The sequence below is a fragment of the Schistocerca americana genome, chromosome 4 (assembly GCF_021461395.2).
Source record: "Schistocerca americana isolate TAMUIC-IGC-003095 chromosome 4, iqSchAmer2.1, whole genome shotgun sequence".
NCBI lineage: Eukaryota > Metazoa > Arthropoda > Insecta > Orthoptera > Acrididae > Schistocerca > Schistocerca americana.
The window spans coordinates 243,761,187-243,780,016 of record NC_060122.1 but is presented as its reverse complement, the minus strand read 5'-3'; the positions used below and the strand labels follow the sequence as shown (position 1 = coordinate 243,780,016).

Here is an 18,830-nt window from a genome sequence, read left to right as displayed (position 1 = left end):
AGGTTTGAACTTATTCTCTTAGTTCGTTGGAAATCGATGGGCGCTACAGTTTCTCCAAGACTGGAGCAGTTTTGTGTGGTTCACTGGCACAGGTCCAGTGCGCTGCAAAGAACATTATGAGTTTGCAGGCGCAGTGCAATGCAGCGTGGCAGTAGTAGCAGAAGCAGCAAAAGCAAAACAAGCAGCACAGTGATAGACCTAAAAAGCTGTTGGTTTTGTCACTACAAAATCACATGGAAATTAGGGAAGAGGAGGAAGACTACATTATTGGCAAGAGCACTAAGGAAGTGCAAAGCAGTAATACAAATGTTCTTAGTCATGAAGAAGAACGAGCATACAACATTTCAGAAACAAAACAGTTGTTTGACGATGCAGAGGAACACCAGTTCCCACTGCCTTACAACACAGATAAGAAATTAATGAACTGCCAAGTACAACATGATACCCCTAGTAGGCCTTAATGGTTGAAAGCTAAAGCTAAGGGATTCTCTGTGAGGAGCAGATTCACTGATTACTTCAATGGGCCAAATTTCAATCGCTGTTCACAATAACACCACCATCCAACTCATTATTACTATGGTTAAGGGTTCAGTAAAAATAAATTTTCAAATATATTGCACTGGACATAAAGACATTTCTTCTTACACATTTCATTCATTTTTCTTCCGACTCCTGTCCAAAATTAAATCCTTTCGTATTCAGTTTTTCAACTCTGCATCAGCCATGTTCACACAAAATTTGCTGTTTGGATAAGTTGCTCAGGCTGAGAAGTTGTCATATGACATTTCTGGTGAATCTTTCAATAATTTTATCGGAAAATTACCTACTCTTTTTGCCACCCGCAAGCGAAACAAACAATGCGTTGAGTGAAAGGACAGCTAAATACATCCTGATGCCTGAATTTTCTAGCTGTTAAGAGTGTTTGGGTTCCTGAAGTGAAAACACTGTAGATAGCACCTATGATGTGCAGTAAGCATATGAATATTATAACAATACCGGAAGCAAAATGGTGACGTGTAATACAACGAAGTAAACCAAAAAAGAGAAGATACAAGGCCTATTGTTGCTCTGCGTGCTCTAACCAAGAGTTATATAGCTTAAAAATCTTACTTTTCTATTAGCTGAACCACAACTAATTAGACTAGAATAAAATAATTTTCCGTGAAAGATGTAATAAAACAGATGTCTTCAAATTGGGCCTTGATGACCATAAATAAAAAAGGGGAAATAATCAGCCTATCCGAAAAACTTTAAAATCTGTGGAAAGATTTGCTATTGACAGCATATACACAAGCACACAACTACAAAATTTAAAGCTTCTGTATGAATGAAAATAAAGAATATTAAAAATGAACTAATGGAATGAAAAACACAAAGTTTTTGAAAACATTTACGGCTGGCTTGTCACATCTACTAAAATTGCTCGGCACCCGTAGGCCAATTAATACATTTGGTCCAGTTACCTCACAAAATTATAGTTCATGCTACACTTTTACAACTGTCATCTAAAGCAGAGTTCAAGTTCACAGGCAATTGCTGAGCTGCCCACTTGTCAGGAAGTGCAATACTAACTACTAAAATGTCATACTGTCAGTGGCACACGACAAGTATTGCACACAGGTTGGTCCTCTCACTGGAGGAGAAACCCTTGCATTAGGAGATTGTGTCCAATATGGATGCTGAAAGGAACTCCACCTTGGTTGGGTGGTTGGCTTCACTACCCACAATTTGTTACCTAGGGTAATGAAAAGTATTGGTGGAATGTAAATTGTTTATCCATTTTCACAAGCACAGGCGACTCATACCTGGACCTTTGGCAGGCAAACGATCTTTCGGCTGAGCTATCTCTGCCTTCCACACCTCACAGAAATTATCTCACTGACAGCAAGTTGAATATTCCGTGAACATAAATGAGATAAAGCACATGGTGTTTTGAAGCAACACAATGAAATATTAATCTGTTTACTCAACAGTATTTAAGAGTACAGTTAGTAGTTCCAGACACTATTCATACAAAACTCCTCAAGTAAACTGTGATGTTAAGGAACTATTTTCTAAGAATTTAGGAAAGGGTCATTTCATGTCAAATAGCTTAAGGGGCCCCATTCCACACTCTCCAATTTTGTTGGTATTTCTATAGTCTTGTATGAAGCCATGCCAAATTACAGCTTGATGAGTAGTAATTTAGGGCCACCAGCCAGGCTTTTGCCAAGTCCAGCTGTTACACATTGCGACAGATATGAATGAACTACCAAGTTTGCTTTACTGTTGCTCTTGATTATGGATTTGAAAAATTCATGTTTTGTGACAAGTGTCAATATACATTGTAGTGATTCGAGAATTTTTGTGTAAATTCTACAACCACTCAGCCTTGTACTGTCTTGAACACACGATATTATAGATACGAGTGTGGGATGCTAAAATCCTACCTACTGCGCGTCACGTCTGTGTGTGCATGTTTAAAATCAGTCACGGGAAGATAGTAGACGCAGCGGTCGAATGGCTCTGACAGGTACTTGTCGGCAATTCCATAGATGTTTTAGAGGAAGAACCAAGGAGATTTTATGCAGCTCTGTGCTTACTGTGTCACTGATTATTTTCATGTGAAAGAAGAACAGTTGAAAAAGTAATCTTGAAAACTCTTAATCCAGCCTTGGTAGAGGCAAGACATATTTTATGATTCAAGTGAAATAGAGTCATGGTTATTAAGCCACCTCATTTATAAATCTAATTAAATTTGTATCTGATGGAAGAGTGACTTACTAGAAGTCATGTATGTATGTGGAAAGTGAGTTAAAATATACCGTTGGTTAACGAAATGTAAAGTTCGCATGTATACTTATTTCACAGAGTAGACAGATCCTTAAATATTCCCGTACCTATGAGGGTAATCCCAAAAGTAAGGTCTCCTATTTTTTTTAATAAGTACATAGACCTGTTTATTTCTACAATAGTTTACGTCAGTTTACAGCTTGAACATTTAGCTATTTTTCGACAGTCACCATTTCTGTCCATGCATTTTTTTAAACGCTGTAGCAGTTTTTGTATGCCCATGTCACACTAGCTCACCGCCATGCTGTTCAGAAAGTTATGAACCTCTTCTTTCACATGGTCATCGGAGCTGAATCGCTTTCCGGCCAAATGTTCTTTTAATCTAGGAAACAAGTGATAGTCACTGGGTGCCAAGTCAGGACTATAGGGTGGGTGGGTGATTATGTTCCACTGAAACTGTTGTAGGAGAGCAACAGTTTGCCGAGCAATGTGTGGGTGAGCGTTGTCATGGAGAATGTGTACGCCCTTGGTCAACATTCCTCTTCTCCGGTTCTGAATTGCCCGTTTGAGTTGTTTCAGTCTCACAGTACCTGTCGGCGTTAATTGTGGTCCCAGTGGGCATAAAGTCGACCAACAATACCCTTTTCCGATCCCAAAGAATGGTTGACGTGACTTTACCAGCAGACTGTGTTTGTTTGAATTTCCGCGGCTTTGGCCAAGGATGCCGCCACTGGTGTGCTTGTTGCTTGGTCTCAGGTGTAAAGTGGTATGCCCAGGTTTTGACACCCATGACAACTGAGTCCAGAAAGTTGTCCTGTTCGGCTGCAAGGCGGTGAAGAAATGTGCGGGAAGCATGAACTTGTTGCCGCATGTGGTCCTCAGTCAGCATGCGTGGCACCCATCTTGCACACACCTTCCAGTAGTTCAATGTTTCTGTTAAAATTCTGTGAGCGGTGCTTCGGGAAACCTCAGGAACCAACATGGAGAGATCATCCAGGGTGATCCGCTGATCTTCACGCATGCGTTGCTCAACCTTCAACACTGTCTCCTCAGAAACTGATGGTCTCCCGCTCCTTTGTTCATTGTGAATTTCGGTCAGACCAGCTCCAAACTCTCTACACCACTTACGAACATTTTTGACACCCATGCACGACTCACCATACACTTCCGTCAATTGGCGACGGATTTCAATCAGCGCAGTGCCCCTTGCGTTCAAAAACCGAATAACTGCGCACAATTCGCACTTGGCGGTAACATCTAATGGGAGCTCCATTCTCAACGGCTGCCATGCCAAGACTGAGCGCCTCAGCGCGGCGTGCGCATGTTTACACACAGTGCGTGAAGCACTCTACATAACAGTGTGACCAACTGCCACACAAACAGAGTTCTGTACTTATAAAAAAAATAGGAGACCTTACTTTTGGGATTACCCTCGTAGCATCATTCTACGGAGATGAAGTCGAGAGTTTTCCAGCAAACAAGATTGGCTGTGAATCTCAAGTAAGTCACCTCATATAAAAGAAGTGGAAAGTTTGTGTGTCTACTCCACACTTTAAATCGCCGTCAAAAACCTTAGAACATGCGAACTTTGCCTCAAAATGGGAGAACACGAAATCATGTAGTAAATGTTATTTCATGCTGAATTCTATCCAGATGAACTATTTTATCAGAGATAGTTTGAAATGTCTTTATTTTCTGCATACAAATATTGAAAATTTAACCAATTTTCACTGTTGCACATAATCTTAAGCACAATTTGAAAAGAGGATGTGCATTATGCATAAGAACATGTTCGCAAAATAGGAAGTGCATGAACGCAACAATGTATCAGGGATCTAGATGCTTTGGTGCTATGACAAGTACGGGTGGCTGAATGGTCTATACAAGAAGAAGAGGAGCTGATGATCACGGCATTTTGTTTTCTGTGATGCAGCTCTCCACGCTACTCTACCCTGTGCAAGCCTCTTCATTTCTGAATAATGGCGGCAACCTACTGCTTTTAAGCATGCTTACTGTCTACAATTTTTAAAACCCCCCTCCAACACTTCTCTCCAATACTAAATTGGTGATTCCTTCATGTCTCAGAATGTGTCCTTATCAACCAATCCCTTCTTTTAGTCAAGTTGTGGCACAAATTTCTCTTCTGCTTAGTTCTATTCAGTACCACCTCATTACTTACATGATCTACCATCTAATCTTAAGCATTCTTCTTTAGCACCACACTTCAAAAACTTCTATTGTCTTCTAGTTTGAACTGTTTATCGGTCACGTTTGGCTTCCACACAATGCCATACTCCAGACCAATACTTACAGAAAAGATCTGCTAATACACAAATCATATTTGATGTTGACAAGCTCATTTTCTCCACAGTCTCTTCTTGCCACTGTCATTCCACATTTTATATCCTCTCTACTTTGCTGAGCATCAGTTATTTTGCTGCACAAAGAGCAAAACCCCTCTACTATGTTTACCGCCTTGTTTCCTAACCTAATTCCCGAGAATCACCTGATTTAATTCTATCATGCTCCAGTATCCTTGTTTTAAATTTGTTGATGTTCATCTTACATCCTCCTTTCAGGACACTTTGCAGTCCAGTCAACTGCTCTTCCAAGTTCTTTGCTGTCTCAGAGGATTACAAGTCATTGTCAAACTTCGAAGTTGTTATTTCTGTTTCCTAAACCCTAACTACTCCAAATATTTCTTTACTGCTTGCTCAGTGGACGGATTGAATAGTATCAAGGAAAGGCTACAAATCAGCCTGATTCCCTTCTCAACTACTGCTCACCCTCCATGCCCTCCTGCCTTCCAGTTGTAAATAGCTTTACGCTTCTAGTATTTTCCTCTTACTACTTTCAGAAATTCAAAGAGTGTATTCCAGTCAATGTTGTCAAAGTAAGTCTTACAAATGCTATAAACATAAAGTTGTCATTCCTTATCTTCTAAGAGAAATTATAGGGTCAGTACTGCCTTGCATGTCCTTACATTTCTCAGGAATTTGATCATCTCCTGTTTCTCTATTCTTCTGTAAGGAATGTGTTTTAGTATTTTGCAACCATGCCTTATTAAAGTGATAATTTGGCGATGTTAACACTTGTCAGCACCTGCTTTCTGTAGGGTTGGAATTGTTAGATCTTTTATCCAGTCTGGGGGTATTCCTCTGATCTCATACTTCTTGCACAGCAGATAGCACAGTTTTGTCATGGCTGGTTCTCCCATGGTTATCAGTAGTTCTGATGGAATGCATCTACTCCTGGGGCCTTGTTATGACCTTGATGGTTGGTTGGTCCCATTGGATTACAGAAGGAAGTCGGTCTTGCCCTTTCAAAGGAACCATCCCGGCATTTGACTGAACCGGTTTAGGGAAATCACAGAAAACCTAAATCAGGATGGCTGGACGGGGGTTTGAACTGTTGTCCTCCCAAATCAGACCTCAGTCTTTCACTCATAGTATCATATCTCCTACCTCATATTCATCTATGCCTTTTAATCTTTCAATAATATTGCCTTGAATAGCCCTCTACATTCTTTTTCCAACTTTGAACTTTCCCTTCTTTGCTTAGTACTGGTTTTCCACCCGAATTCTTGATATTCATACAGCTACTTTTCTCTTCTCCGTAGGCCTCTTTTCTTTTCCTACAGGTGGTACCTACCTTTTCCATCAAGATGTATGCTTCAATATCCTTACATTTGTATGTCCTCTAGCCATTCCTACTTCAGACATTTTGCATTCCCTGTTGATCTCGTTTTTTAGATGTTTTTATTCCATTTTGCTTGCTTCATCTGCTGTGGTTTTGTATTTTCTCCTTTCCTCAATTCAATATCTACTGTGTGATCCACAGATTTCTACTAGGCAATGCCTTTATACCTACTTGATCCTCTGTTGCCCTCACTAGTTCAGCTCTCAAAGACACTGATTTGTCTTGTACTGTATTCCGTTTCTGTGTTTCAGTCAATCGTTACTTAATGCTCCCTCTGAAAACTCTGCCAATCTCTGGTTCTTTCAACGTATCCAGGTCCTGTCTCTTGAATTTCCTACCTTTTTGCAAAATTTTCAGTTTTAATCTACAGTTCACAACCACAAAACTATGTATGGCCATCAGCCTCTGAAATGTCAAAGTTTAAAATCTGGTTCCAAAATCTATCTTACCCATGATGCAATCAAGCTGAAACCTTCCAGTGTCTCCAGGTCTCTTCCACATAGGCAACATTCTCTCATGATTCTTAAACCAGGTCTCTGCAACGATTATACTATGCTCTGTGCAAAATTCTACCAGGCAGCTTCCTCTTTCATTCCTTTCCTCAGTCCATATTCACCTAAAATTTTTCCTTCTCTTCCTTATCTCAATATATCGTGTTCACTATGCTGTTCGTAGTATCTTATCAGCATTCCTATGATCTTGTTCATTATTAGACCTACTCCTGCATTCCCCCCCCCCCCCCCCCCCCCTCCATTTGACTTTGTATTTATACCCTTCATAAGACACACACGTAGCAATACAAAGTAGGCGTGAGCCGTGAGACCTAGTACCTTAAAGTTAGTAAAATGCAGACTTTTATTGTGACTGTTTTAGGTGGCGGGTGTTTTGATCTGTCGTTGTGTCAACTACTAGTAGAGACTTGGCCAGGACTTTCTCGTTTACGGCACTGCCAAGCTCAGCAAGCAATTGCCTGGTACTGCAAGCATTAGTTAGTGCTTTGTGTTGTACACTGTTTTCTTTTCCTATTTTCAAATGAGTGAAGAGACTAATACTGAAATACTAGTCCATCACAGAGTTTGATTAAAACCCCTCTTAATGTCAGATGGGATTGGTGATCCCCTTTGACTATGTCTGCTCTGCATGAGCAGAAACACACAACACGAGTGAAAGCTGGCTGCCAGCGAGAAGCAGGTGGTGCAAGTGCATTTGCATGGGCCGTCTGTTCTGTGGGTATTGTTGCCAAGTAAGAGTCCCACATCTATCGACACTAACAAAAGGTTGGATTCCATATTCTGCAGAATTTTGTTATTATAGAGTAGGGTGGGGAAAAAAAATTGGAAAACACGTTATATCAGTTCACAGTCCAGATAATGTTGTTGTTTCTCAACAGAAATCACTTTATGAAAAGCTGAAACACAAACAAAAGGAGAAAACAAGCAAAGACCAATTTGGAAAAAGACTGTCCATTTTCTGCAAGAGCAAACATTCCAGGCAAAACTCTTCCCAATCACCACTTCTTTTAAACAGTCAATTTCAAAGTACTAAGGACTCATTTTCAGACACATTGCGTACAACCCTTTAAATTTGTGTGAATTTAACTAAAAATAAATGCTACATTTTCAGGTCTATACTCATTATCTAAGGCACGGCCGGCCATGGCATGTCAAACGTCACACGTGCAGCATGTACAGATCACGGGCAGGCCAAGCCTGGTGTGTCACTTAACTTTGCTTGGTTCTTCTCAGAAGTACTCAGAACAGAGTGACATTCCATTTAGCACTGTGGCGTGGCATTTTTTAGTTCACACAACTCTCTGACTTTGACAGAATCATGCTGTCAATGCTGTTTAACTTTATTTGTTCGTGGTATGAAGAATGTTTACTGGTTCAGTAGCTGTTTGCACAAAGGAGGCAGGTCCAGTGATCTATCGTAACAATCCTTTAAAATAAATGGGAATGAGAGAAGAGAGTGATGAGAATTCTCAATTCTATGTAAGTGACAGGTAGTGCATATCTGCTATGAAACAACATTGCAATATCATGCAGGAAGAATTAAAGATTTCGTTGAAATTGCTACTGTTTAATTTTTTGAAGAAGAAAGGAATGCAGGAACAAAATTACAACATCCGGAATGTAGTGCAGAATTCACATTTTAAGTGGACTTTACTGCAAATTGCCCAGAATAAGACACTGAAGGTAACCTACTTCTGATATGGTGGGAACGCATTTAAAAAGAAAATCACATTGTAGAAGGAGCACATTCTGAAATCATGTTGCAGAAGGGAAAATACAGTGCAGTTTCGTAAGCTCACTGGCGTTTTAAACGCCAATAAATGCGAGGTTTTAAGAATTTATTGTGGCTTAGAAAGAATTAAAAGGATAGTTTTATAATGATCTTACATCTGTTTCCGAGCTGTTTTCAAGACTATGCCATTTGAGTTGAAAGCAACCCTGGGTATGTGCAGATTTAACTGATTGGCTTGTGAGGTAATTCCATTTATGACAAATTTTTTTTACGTTAAAAACTGTCCACGATGTCTACAATGCTCTCCCTCAGACAGTTTTTCCATGTATTCATAATGAGGTTACAAAAGTGCTACAAGATTTTGATAGACATATTTGTGTGAAAGTCCTTTTTGGATTATGAAACCAAATAAGTCACAATACTTGGCAAATTGAGTGCGACACACCTGTGACACTGTCTGTGCTCTGCCCGTAAGCTGGCAGTCCATACCACATTAAAAATTATGCCTTCAGCGTGCCAAAAATAACTTAATAATACTGAAAATTTGCTTAGGTTTGTGACCTACTATTGTTGAGAAATGTGAAGCATATAACCAAGTTGTATGTGGCACGTTCACAGTTCTCCCCTCTTCCCCCTTCTTGTGCTCAGAGGGTATGCCATGGTAGTGGTGTAATGTGAAGCAAGACTCAGCACTTGGTATTCATGCCCAGGCACAGCCTGCGAGCTGAAATCTTGACTGATCCTGATATAAGGGGTCTTTCATACTGAAATTTTCTGATTCTGCTCAATATTTTAGGTACAACAGCCTTGTTGCTGAACAAGTGCTTAGCATACAGCATATTTCTCACAATTTGCTGTCAAAGTAGCTCATAAATATTGTCATGACAAGGCAGCTATTACAAGTAAAGAACGTGTGGACTTGAATTAAAGGAACCATTCTGTGAAAATGGGGTTACTGATTGTCACTTAGGGAATAGCTGATCAGAAAATTTTCCCAAAGTGTTGAAAACAATTTGCAGCAAAAAAACGCAATTCAGCTTCATCACAGTCAGAGGCTGTAACAGAGGAAATTATCCATCAGAATCCTTCAACGCAAGCTTAATTGCTATTGGGATCTCTCCACTGAAATTTCAACAGGGTGTTTATGATGGATGGCAGAGATAGATAAGTGAATTTCAAGAAGCAATTACACCTAACATTGCTTCTGATGGTGATTTTGACCCAAAAGAGGGATCTCTCTCTGTCACTCTGAGACGATAGAAGCTGCAAAAATATGATCTAATCAGAATTTGTCATGACAAGATTTATGAGATACTGTCCAGCAAACTGTGATCTGCTGTACACTACGAATTTTTTCCATATCTAAGCTGTTGTACCAAAAAGTTGAGCAGACTTGCCAATTTTTAGCATGGGAGGCCCCTTAGAGCTACAGTAAATAACTCTGGTGATTTACTAATATCTGTCGCAATACGGGAAAACTGCCCTTCACAAAAGCATTGCTAGCGGCCTCATCGTAATATTTATCAAGCTACAATTTGGTACTGTTTCATGTAGGACCCGTACAGACACCCAGTTGACAATTTCTTCAAAATGGTGAGGATGAAGTGGGGATCTTGTTTAAATTTTGGCCATTTGAAATGGAATAAGCCCAAGGCAAAGCATAATTATGTTATGCCTACAAGTCAAATAAAAAATTTACAGGAATATTATGATGTTATTCATCAATTAATGTAATAATCCAATCACCAAAGATTTTTTATACACTATGTGATCCAGTTTGGAGTACCACTATTCAAAAACTGATAATCCCACCAAGAGAGACACACGATTCTTACAGCTTGACTGCAATAAATAAGCAACCACAATCCACAGAATAGGTACCTTATTTGTTCCTGTCCTTCAGTCATTTCAGCAATTTTCTTGTTTAGTTTGCTTTCTTTTTCATCCTTTTCTTTCAGTTTTATTTCTAAGGATTCAATCTTTTTCTCCAACATTTTAACTTTTTCCTGTAAAAATAAAAAGTTGTTTAAATATGTAGTATTGCATAAAAAAGGAGAATTTACTAGAGAGAAAAAAATATATATATATAAAGTTACAATGGTAGGCCAATATTTGCCTTCAGAAGGTAACATTTCTATTGCCAACATTAACAGTTAAAAGTAAAAACATTAAAGCTAGCTTCTGAAACTATTAGGAATGGGAAAAAAGAGGGACAGGCAGAGGAAGTATAGACAGGACCTATACGTAACAGGTCACTCAGATGCTGGGATAGGGGGGCGGGGGGGGGGGGGCTGTCCCGTTGTGTGGACACAATGAAAGACGACAGAGGGCGAACACTTCTGAGAGAGTAGGGGGTGAAATATAGTATTATGTGCCAATTTCTACTACGGTGATAATATAAGGTGAGACTGAAAAATAATAATATAAATAAAAATAAATTTTTACCTTACCACATGTTTTAATCTGACTAAAAAGTATAAAATAATATCTTCTAACCCCATACATATTCCTAACACCACAGAGATATATGAGAACTTGTGATTGTTAATGAAAAGATTTAATACAAAAAGCTTGGGGCGCATGCAAGATATAAATGATGCGTGAATAGTTTAAACTCCTTACTATTGTAATTATTTTATGCTTTTTAGTCTCCTGCTTGCGAAATTTTTCAATCAATTTCAAACATTACAAGATTATAACACACACACACACACACACACACTCACACACACACATTGTGTTTTATCTCAGTTTCTTTTCACCTGACTCAATATATTGCTTCTTCCTACTTATATCTCGCAATAAGACCATTAAGGTAAAAATTAAATACTGGAAAGTCCTTGGCGGAATAACAACAATATTATGAAAAGGATGGATTGCTACTCACCATAAAAATGACATGTCAATTTGCAGATGGGCACAACAAAAAGCTTTCGTCTACCTTCACGATCTGGATTCAGGGCCAAAACAACCAGTCCTCATTCCTTCAAACCTCAACACCTTCTCCCCATCTACCCAACCTTCTACTCAACCCAGCGTGCCATCTTCCTGGATGTTGGCTGCCTCCTCTACCTGATGGCTCCATTTGCACCTCTGTCCACATTAAATCCACGAACCACAAACAGTACCACATTTCGACAGCTGGCATCCCTTCCACACAAAAAAATTATCCCACGGAGGCCGGGTTCCTGGGAATGGCTTATCTGGAGTGACAAGACTGTGCCCAGTATGCTGAAGGTTTCACAAATGCATTGGCAGAAAGAAGCTATTACCCAGACCTTGTCTGCTAACGTATTTCCCGTGTCATACCCCCCACCCCCAAGAAGCAGCTACACAGCACCCCAATCACCACAAAACACCACCCCAAACTGGCGTGAACTACATCCTGAACCATATCACTATGGAAGATCCATGGACCTGCCCTATCCACCCACTCAGCACTTCCTACTCTAGTCTTGTCACAGAAATATCCTAAAACGACATAGGCCAGACCACTTGTGAAAGCAGCCACATCATACAACACCTCTGCTGCAATTATTGTACAGCTTTTTATATGGTTGTGACTACCAACTTACACCAAACCTATCACCTCCTCCAAAATCACACCCCTCACCCTCATGGGGGACATACACTGAAAATAGCAACTGACCTTTTCCCCTTCTCTGATCCTCTCCTTTCTCGCTCCCCCCCCCCCCCCCCCCCCCCCCCCCCCCCCATAGCCTCCAGATGCTGTGCCTGGCACCCTTCTCCTGCTACCATTACCGTCTGTTTAGGATTGACAGCTATGATGGAAATAGCAGGGATGAGGCCACATGGTAGGCCCAGACAGCATTCCTCCAATCTCATGATGCCTGTTGCTGCAGTAACCACCTGAAATTGCCAAACCTTGAGTCCACAACCAGAACACTTGCTGCTTGTACTTTCAAGTTACAGGCAGCTGGCTATCCTGTTTGACCATTGGACCCTGTGATTTTCTTTGTCATCTCTTTTATTGCTAAAAGTGTTATATGTTGATACTTTTATTTGTTGTGTGATATTGAACAATGTCAAAGGTAGTTCATCGGAGGTCATGAGTAGAAAAGTTCCAAATTGTTCTCTCGGTCAGGGGACTGGCATGCAAGTTCTGCTGAAATAAATGGTATGCATGTTACACGCCTACTTTGAAACTGAAAACCTCAAAGGTGGACAGCTGCTCTCCGTCAAATATTTAATCGATATAACTGTGCAGCTCTGAACACAAATAAAAACACAGTTGTGTAGACTGGCAAAGAAATGATCAAGAAATAAAATGAAACTCGAATAACATCGATTCACCAGCATGTTTGAAATGCACAATGTGCAATGGTAAATAGCTACATATCAGAAAAATGTTTTTGTAAGGTTTGACATTGTAATAAGTAGGCCTTATCGGCAACTGCTTCCAAAGTGAAGTTTGTCCCAAGAATGCAACCCACATCACACAAACAAAATATTACTGTTTACAATACGATTGTTGCTATACAGAAGTAATATTTTTGTATAGCTTTTGTTCTTCCTCCCGATACTGACTGGCTGAACTACTTGAGATATGTTCTCTCAGCATATTAGACAAGCATAAATCTTATATTTTGTTATGTTACAAACAAATAGATTGATACGAAAACTTAACAACAGGCTACCAATCCATTTCCTAGTACTTGCCACACTTGGGGGCCATTGTGTGTCATATTTAAATAACATCATATGATATTATGAAACTCTTACAGAGTTCTGTTTTGGAGTACATTAAACTTTGAATATTCTTATGATTTTATTTGCTTAATGTGTTTACCTAACTTCAATAGCAAGAACTTTTCTCTCCTGGATAGGGGTGGGGCGGCAATCCATGAGAGGGGGGGGGCAAACTGGAAGTGGAGGCCAAACCAGAAGTTTGGGGGGGGGGGGGGGGGGGAACTGGGAGAGAGTGGGAGAGGAAGAGGGTGGGAGAGGAAGAGAGTGGGAGGGGAAGAGGGTGGGAGAGGAAGAGAGTGGGAGGGGAAGAGGGTGGGAGAGGAAGAGAGTGGGAGGGGAAGAGGGTGGGAGAGGAAGAGAGTGGGAGGGGAAGAGGGTGGGAGAGGAAGAGAGTGGGAGGGGAAGAGGGTGGGAGGGGAAGAGGGTGGGAGAGGAAGAGGGTGGGAGAGGAAGAGAGGGAGTGAGGGAGAGGGAGGGAGTCAGGGAAATGGGTAGGGGAGGGGTGTGAAGGAGAAGGGGATGGGATTGGTGTGAGGGAAATGGGGAGGGAAGGGGTGTGAAGTGGAGGGGGAGGGGAGTGAGGGTGGAGGGTTGTGAGGGGGGAGAGGAGGGAGGGTTGTGAGGGGGAAGAGGAGGGAGGGTTGTGAGGGGGGAGAGGAGGGAGGGTTGTGAGGGGGGAGAGGAGGGAGGGTTGCGAGGGGAAGAGAAGGGAGGGTTGCGAGGGGAAGAGAAGGGAGGGTTGCGAGGGGAAGAGAAGGGAGGGTTGCGAGGGAGGAGAGGAGGGTTGTGAGGGAGGAGAGGAGGGTTGTGAGGGGGGAGAGGAGGGTTGTGAGGGGGGAGAGGAGGGTTGTGAGGGGGGAGAGGAGGGTTGTGAGGTAGTGGTGGTGTGTGAGGGGAGGGTAAGAGAAGGGGTGTGAGGGAGAGGGGGTGGGAGTGGGGAGGGGTGTGAATGTGAGAAAGATTCTATACAAAAAAAAGACAATATTAGTGAATAAATATATAAAATAATAATAAACTAAGCTGTGGGGGGGGGGGGGGTGATTTGTGCCGGACTGGGATTCGAACCTGGGTCTCCGGTTTACTAGGCACAGGCACTGACCACTGCACCATCCAGACACAATGGTCATCAACGCTGCACGGACTACCCTAGCGTGCCTCCCTTCAGACCCAAATTCTCAACTTATCCACATACTACTGATATAGTGCACCTTACCCAACATCATATCCGAAAGAGTTCGACTGTGGTGCGCACCAACAACGATGCGATCATTGGCTGTTGTTGCCTTAATTATGTATGTGGTGTCTGTTCTTTCGGACACATTCGAACATGCTTGAGCTCTTATGGATATCGGTGAAATGCTGCAAGTAATGAGGAAAAATCAGCAAGAGACACTATATCACTATAGTGTAATTAAGTACGGCACAAATTTTCAGCTTTCCCCACTGATTCAAATCAATGTCCACAGCAGCAAATGTCACTAATCCCTTTGTGTCTTTCTTTAATTCAAAGATGTCACAACATGAAAACGGATAGTACTGATTTACATCTATACCCTGCAATCCATTTCGAAGGGGCGTGGTAAAGGCAGTTCCCATCATACCAATTATTAGAGCTGCTTTTCATTCCACTCACTAATGATCTGAAGGAAGAATGATTGCTTAGATGCCTCTGTGTGCACTCTAGTAAGTCTAATTTTGTCTTTACAGTCCCTATGGGAGTGATATGTATGCCGTAGTATATTCTAACAATGGAAATGGAATGAGGCAATATTATGAAATGGAAAGTTGCTATTCACCATATAGCGGAGATACTGAGTCGCCGATAGGCACAATAAAAGGACTGTGAAAATAGACATCACACACACACACACACACACACACACACACACACACACACACAAGTTCAAACACAACTCTCACACACGACTGCAGCCTCTGGCAGCTGAAGCCACACTTAAAAAAAGCTTATGTTGTGACAGTCTTTTTGTTGTGCCTATCTCAGCCTCAGCATCTCTGCTATACGATGAGCAGCAACTTCCATTTTCATAATATTGTAGTATATTCCGACATTCTTCATTTGAAGTTGTTTCAAAAAAAAACTTTTGTAGATATTCTCGAAATAGTTGACTTTAGCTTCAAGTGTCTGCCGTGGCTGCTCAACATTTCTGTGACGTTTCCCCATGTGTCAAATGTGACCATTCATGCTATCGTCCTTTGTTCATAGTCAAACTGGCCCTTTAACACTTTTGAAGTGACTTTAAAAAAAAAAAAAAAAAAAAAAAAACTGTAAATTACGGTAAATGTAAATTGTGGGGAATTACTTTTTAAGCACACACTTTCTATAATACAAATACTGACCTTTAATTTGAAATGCTTGGTCTTACATAAGTTTTATATTTCATTAGCATATTGGCTACCTTTAATTTGAAACTCTTGGTCCAAAATGCATTTTTTCCTAAAAGCCAAGTATAATGGTCTAACTACTTCCGGTTCTATCTGGTTTTGTAGTTTATAAACAATTTAAAATTTAGCAGAAGCCCAAAAGCGATTACAAGATCTGAACGTTTGTTACATGCATATATAGCTCACAAACTGTAGACATCAAGTAAGCATAGATAACATCAGATCATAAAATTTGCTATGTTGTATACTTATTTTTTTACTGCTAAATGTGGAGCAGCTGTTTGGTATTAAACATCCCATCAACGACAAAGTCATCACAGACAGAGCGCAAGCTCAGATAAGGGAAAGATGGGCAAGGGAATGGGTCATGCCCTTTCCAAGGAACCATCCCGGCATCTGCCTGAAACGATTTAGGAAACTTAAATCTGGATGGTCCGACACAAGTTTCAATTCTAGTCGTCCTGAATGTGAGACCAGTGTGCTAAAACTGTGTGCCATCTTGCACAGTAACTTCTAAATATGGGATAGCAGTTAGTAATTGATGATGCTGACTGATTAAAGGAAGACGATCATCCCAATGAAAGAACTGCATTCCATAATCATCATCACGATACAGATAATTGGTTACGTAATGAAATATATTTCAATAGGGTACACATAAAGTGGATTGTGAAGTTAAATTTTGGCTATGCTAATCATTGCAATGGAATATTTGGGGAGGGGGAAACCAACTTAATGTCCCAGTAAATCAAATTGCTGCATTAAAAAGAACAGTATGCCAACAGTTTCCATGTAGTTCAATCATGTTTCACAAAAGGTGTCACAACAGTTCTATGTAGTTCATACATGTCTCTCAACAGATATCACATTTCAATAGTTTGAAACTTGTTCATATATTATCCAGAAAGACGCACTCCCATAGTTCGTGTTTATTGTTGTCAACTTTCCATCTGCATAAACTAATACTGAAGTTTATCCCAACACTTGGTTCAACAACTTAATTATGACAAATGCTACACACAATGTAGTTAGTAAGTTGACAATATTAAAAGACAAAACACTTGCAGGAACAGGCATAGTTCCACCTTTTAACAACATCTATTACTTCACATCCAGGGAGTCCAAGGCTCGAGAAGTTGCTTGTGTTATGTTTGTAAACACTGTTTGGAAGCCAATTTTTCGCATTATCATTTTATGTCAAGTGCATCATTCCTTTCCTCCACGGATGCTGTTTCATTAGGAGCTGATAGTATAAACATCACTGACTGGAGGTCAATTTTGACCTTAGTTTAGAAACTGAACTCAGTTCAAGACTGAGTTCTATCGTACAACAGTAAACTTGGATCCACTGAAGGTGGTGGTTCAGTGTTGATCTAAATTAGCAAAAAACATATTTGGCAACACCGCTAAAAATCAAATATCAACATGATTACCAACTTCAACTGCAGATACTAATCGTACATCAAAGGTGTTGCACCATAAAGGTGGAAGAAAGACTCCAGAAAGAGGAGTGATCTTCAAACTTCTCTAGAGCTGAAAAGGTGTGCTCCCATCCCTGAAAATTATATTGGGTCAGTAGAAGACTAAGAGGAGGAGGAGGAGGAGGAGGAGCTGATAAAGTGATAGGAAATGTGTTATGACAATATTAAGTAAAGGACCAAGAAACCATCCACACGACAGGGAATACTTTTAACACACACTTTGCAATTATTACATTTCATCTCTATGTAATTACATGTGCTATGTAAACTGGAACAAAACACTTTCTAAACTTTTCTGGAAAAGTTGATTTCATAAGACCCACTGTTACACAAAACGGGTAGAAGCTAACTGCAATCCACAAGCCACAATTCAACTTATTTACAATCCCTACAACGGCAATGTAGATTTTCATCGCTAAGTTGTATGTGGTGGTTTGAATACATTTTAATGCGCCCGGGAAATTTTTTTGAATCATATTTACTGTTTAGAAGGTGGTTTATAATATTATTCATTACATTAAAGTTCATTTCTTATTCTAATACAATTTTAAACAACACTGAAGGTTGCAGTTCATTCATATCACTAAATGATAGGATGACTGTTAACTTCAAATTATTATATTCTTCTCCTCCCTGATGACAATGAAGATACATTACATTGCATATTTTACATGAAAAATAACCTCTATCTAAAGCTGGATGTGCAACACAGAAACCAAAATTCTATTATAGAATCTAGTGTCAGAATCGCAGCCCAAAAACAATAAGAAGAGAAAATGTTCTCGATGTGAGATTGCAATTTTACAGATGAAGATTACAGTACTTTGAGTGTGAATGGAACACACAGCAGCGCTACTTGAAGAATATTAAATAAGAATGGGAACACTGAAAACAGATAAAGAAATTAAGGACATGGAACTAAGAGAAATGAAAAGATAACCAGGCTTTCAAACTGACTGTGTGTAAATTTATTCCAATACTGTAACTGTTGTTATGTAAATAATATTATTAGTAGATGCCATCCCCATTGCACTGTGATGCCTATTCGCTTCATTTTCTGTTAATACAGGAATTTCTTTGCACTCCTCTCATTACAAAGTGTCATCCGTTTTAAGGCTGTCATCTGATGGAAGAGTGCGAAAATTTTAATATTACTGAAACTTTAAAATATGTGCAGGAGTTACCACTATAAAATTGCTGCGCCTTCGATGTTGGGTATGAATGAGTAAATGATCTGGGTTACAGTGTTGCCCTTATAGTGATTAATTTTGGGCAGATGTCGCTTAGTAAAACAATTTCCTATGTGCTGAACACAACATACGTGTCGGCTTGCTTTTTGCACCTTCTGTTTCAGGCATTTGTTGGACTACAGGTGGTGCTGAGGTGCCACAGCTGATGTTATGACTTCAGAACAAGAGCAGGGAGATCTACTGTCAACCACAGCTCCAAGGAATGTGCCAGAAGGATGAATCCACAAACCCTAAATGAACAATGGTGAAGAAGAGAATATCAATCTTAGAT

At 40.2% G+C, this 18,830-nt stretch overlaps 1 protein-coding gene across 1 annotated transcript in view; it reads right to left on the bottom strand.

Annotated features, from left to right (window-relative positions):
- Nucleotides 1-18,830, bottom strand: part of LOC124613874 (transforming acidic coiled-coil-containing protein 1) — a 191,626-nt gene that overhangs the window by 25,677 nt on the left and 147,119 nt on the right. Inside the window, exon 11 of the mRNA XM_047142601.1 lies at nt 10,597-10,721. Within this exon, the coding sequence (XP_046998557.1) occupies nt 10,597-10,721 (125 nt within the window). The remainder of the gene's footprint in view (nt 1-10,596; nt 10,722-18,830) is intronic.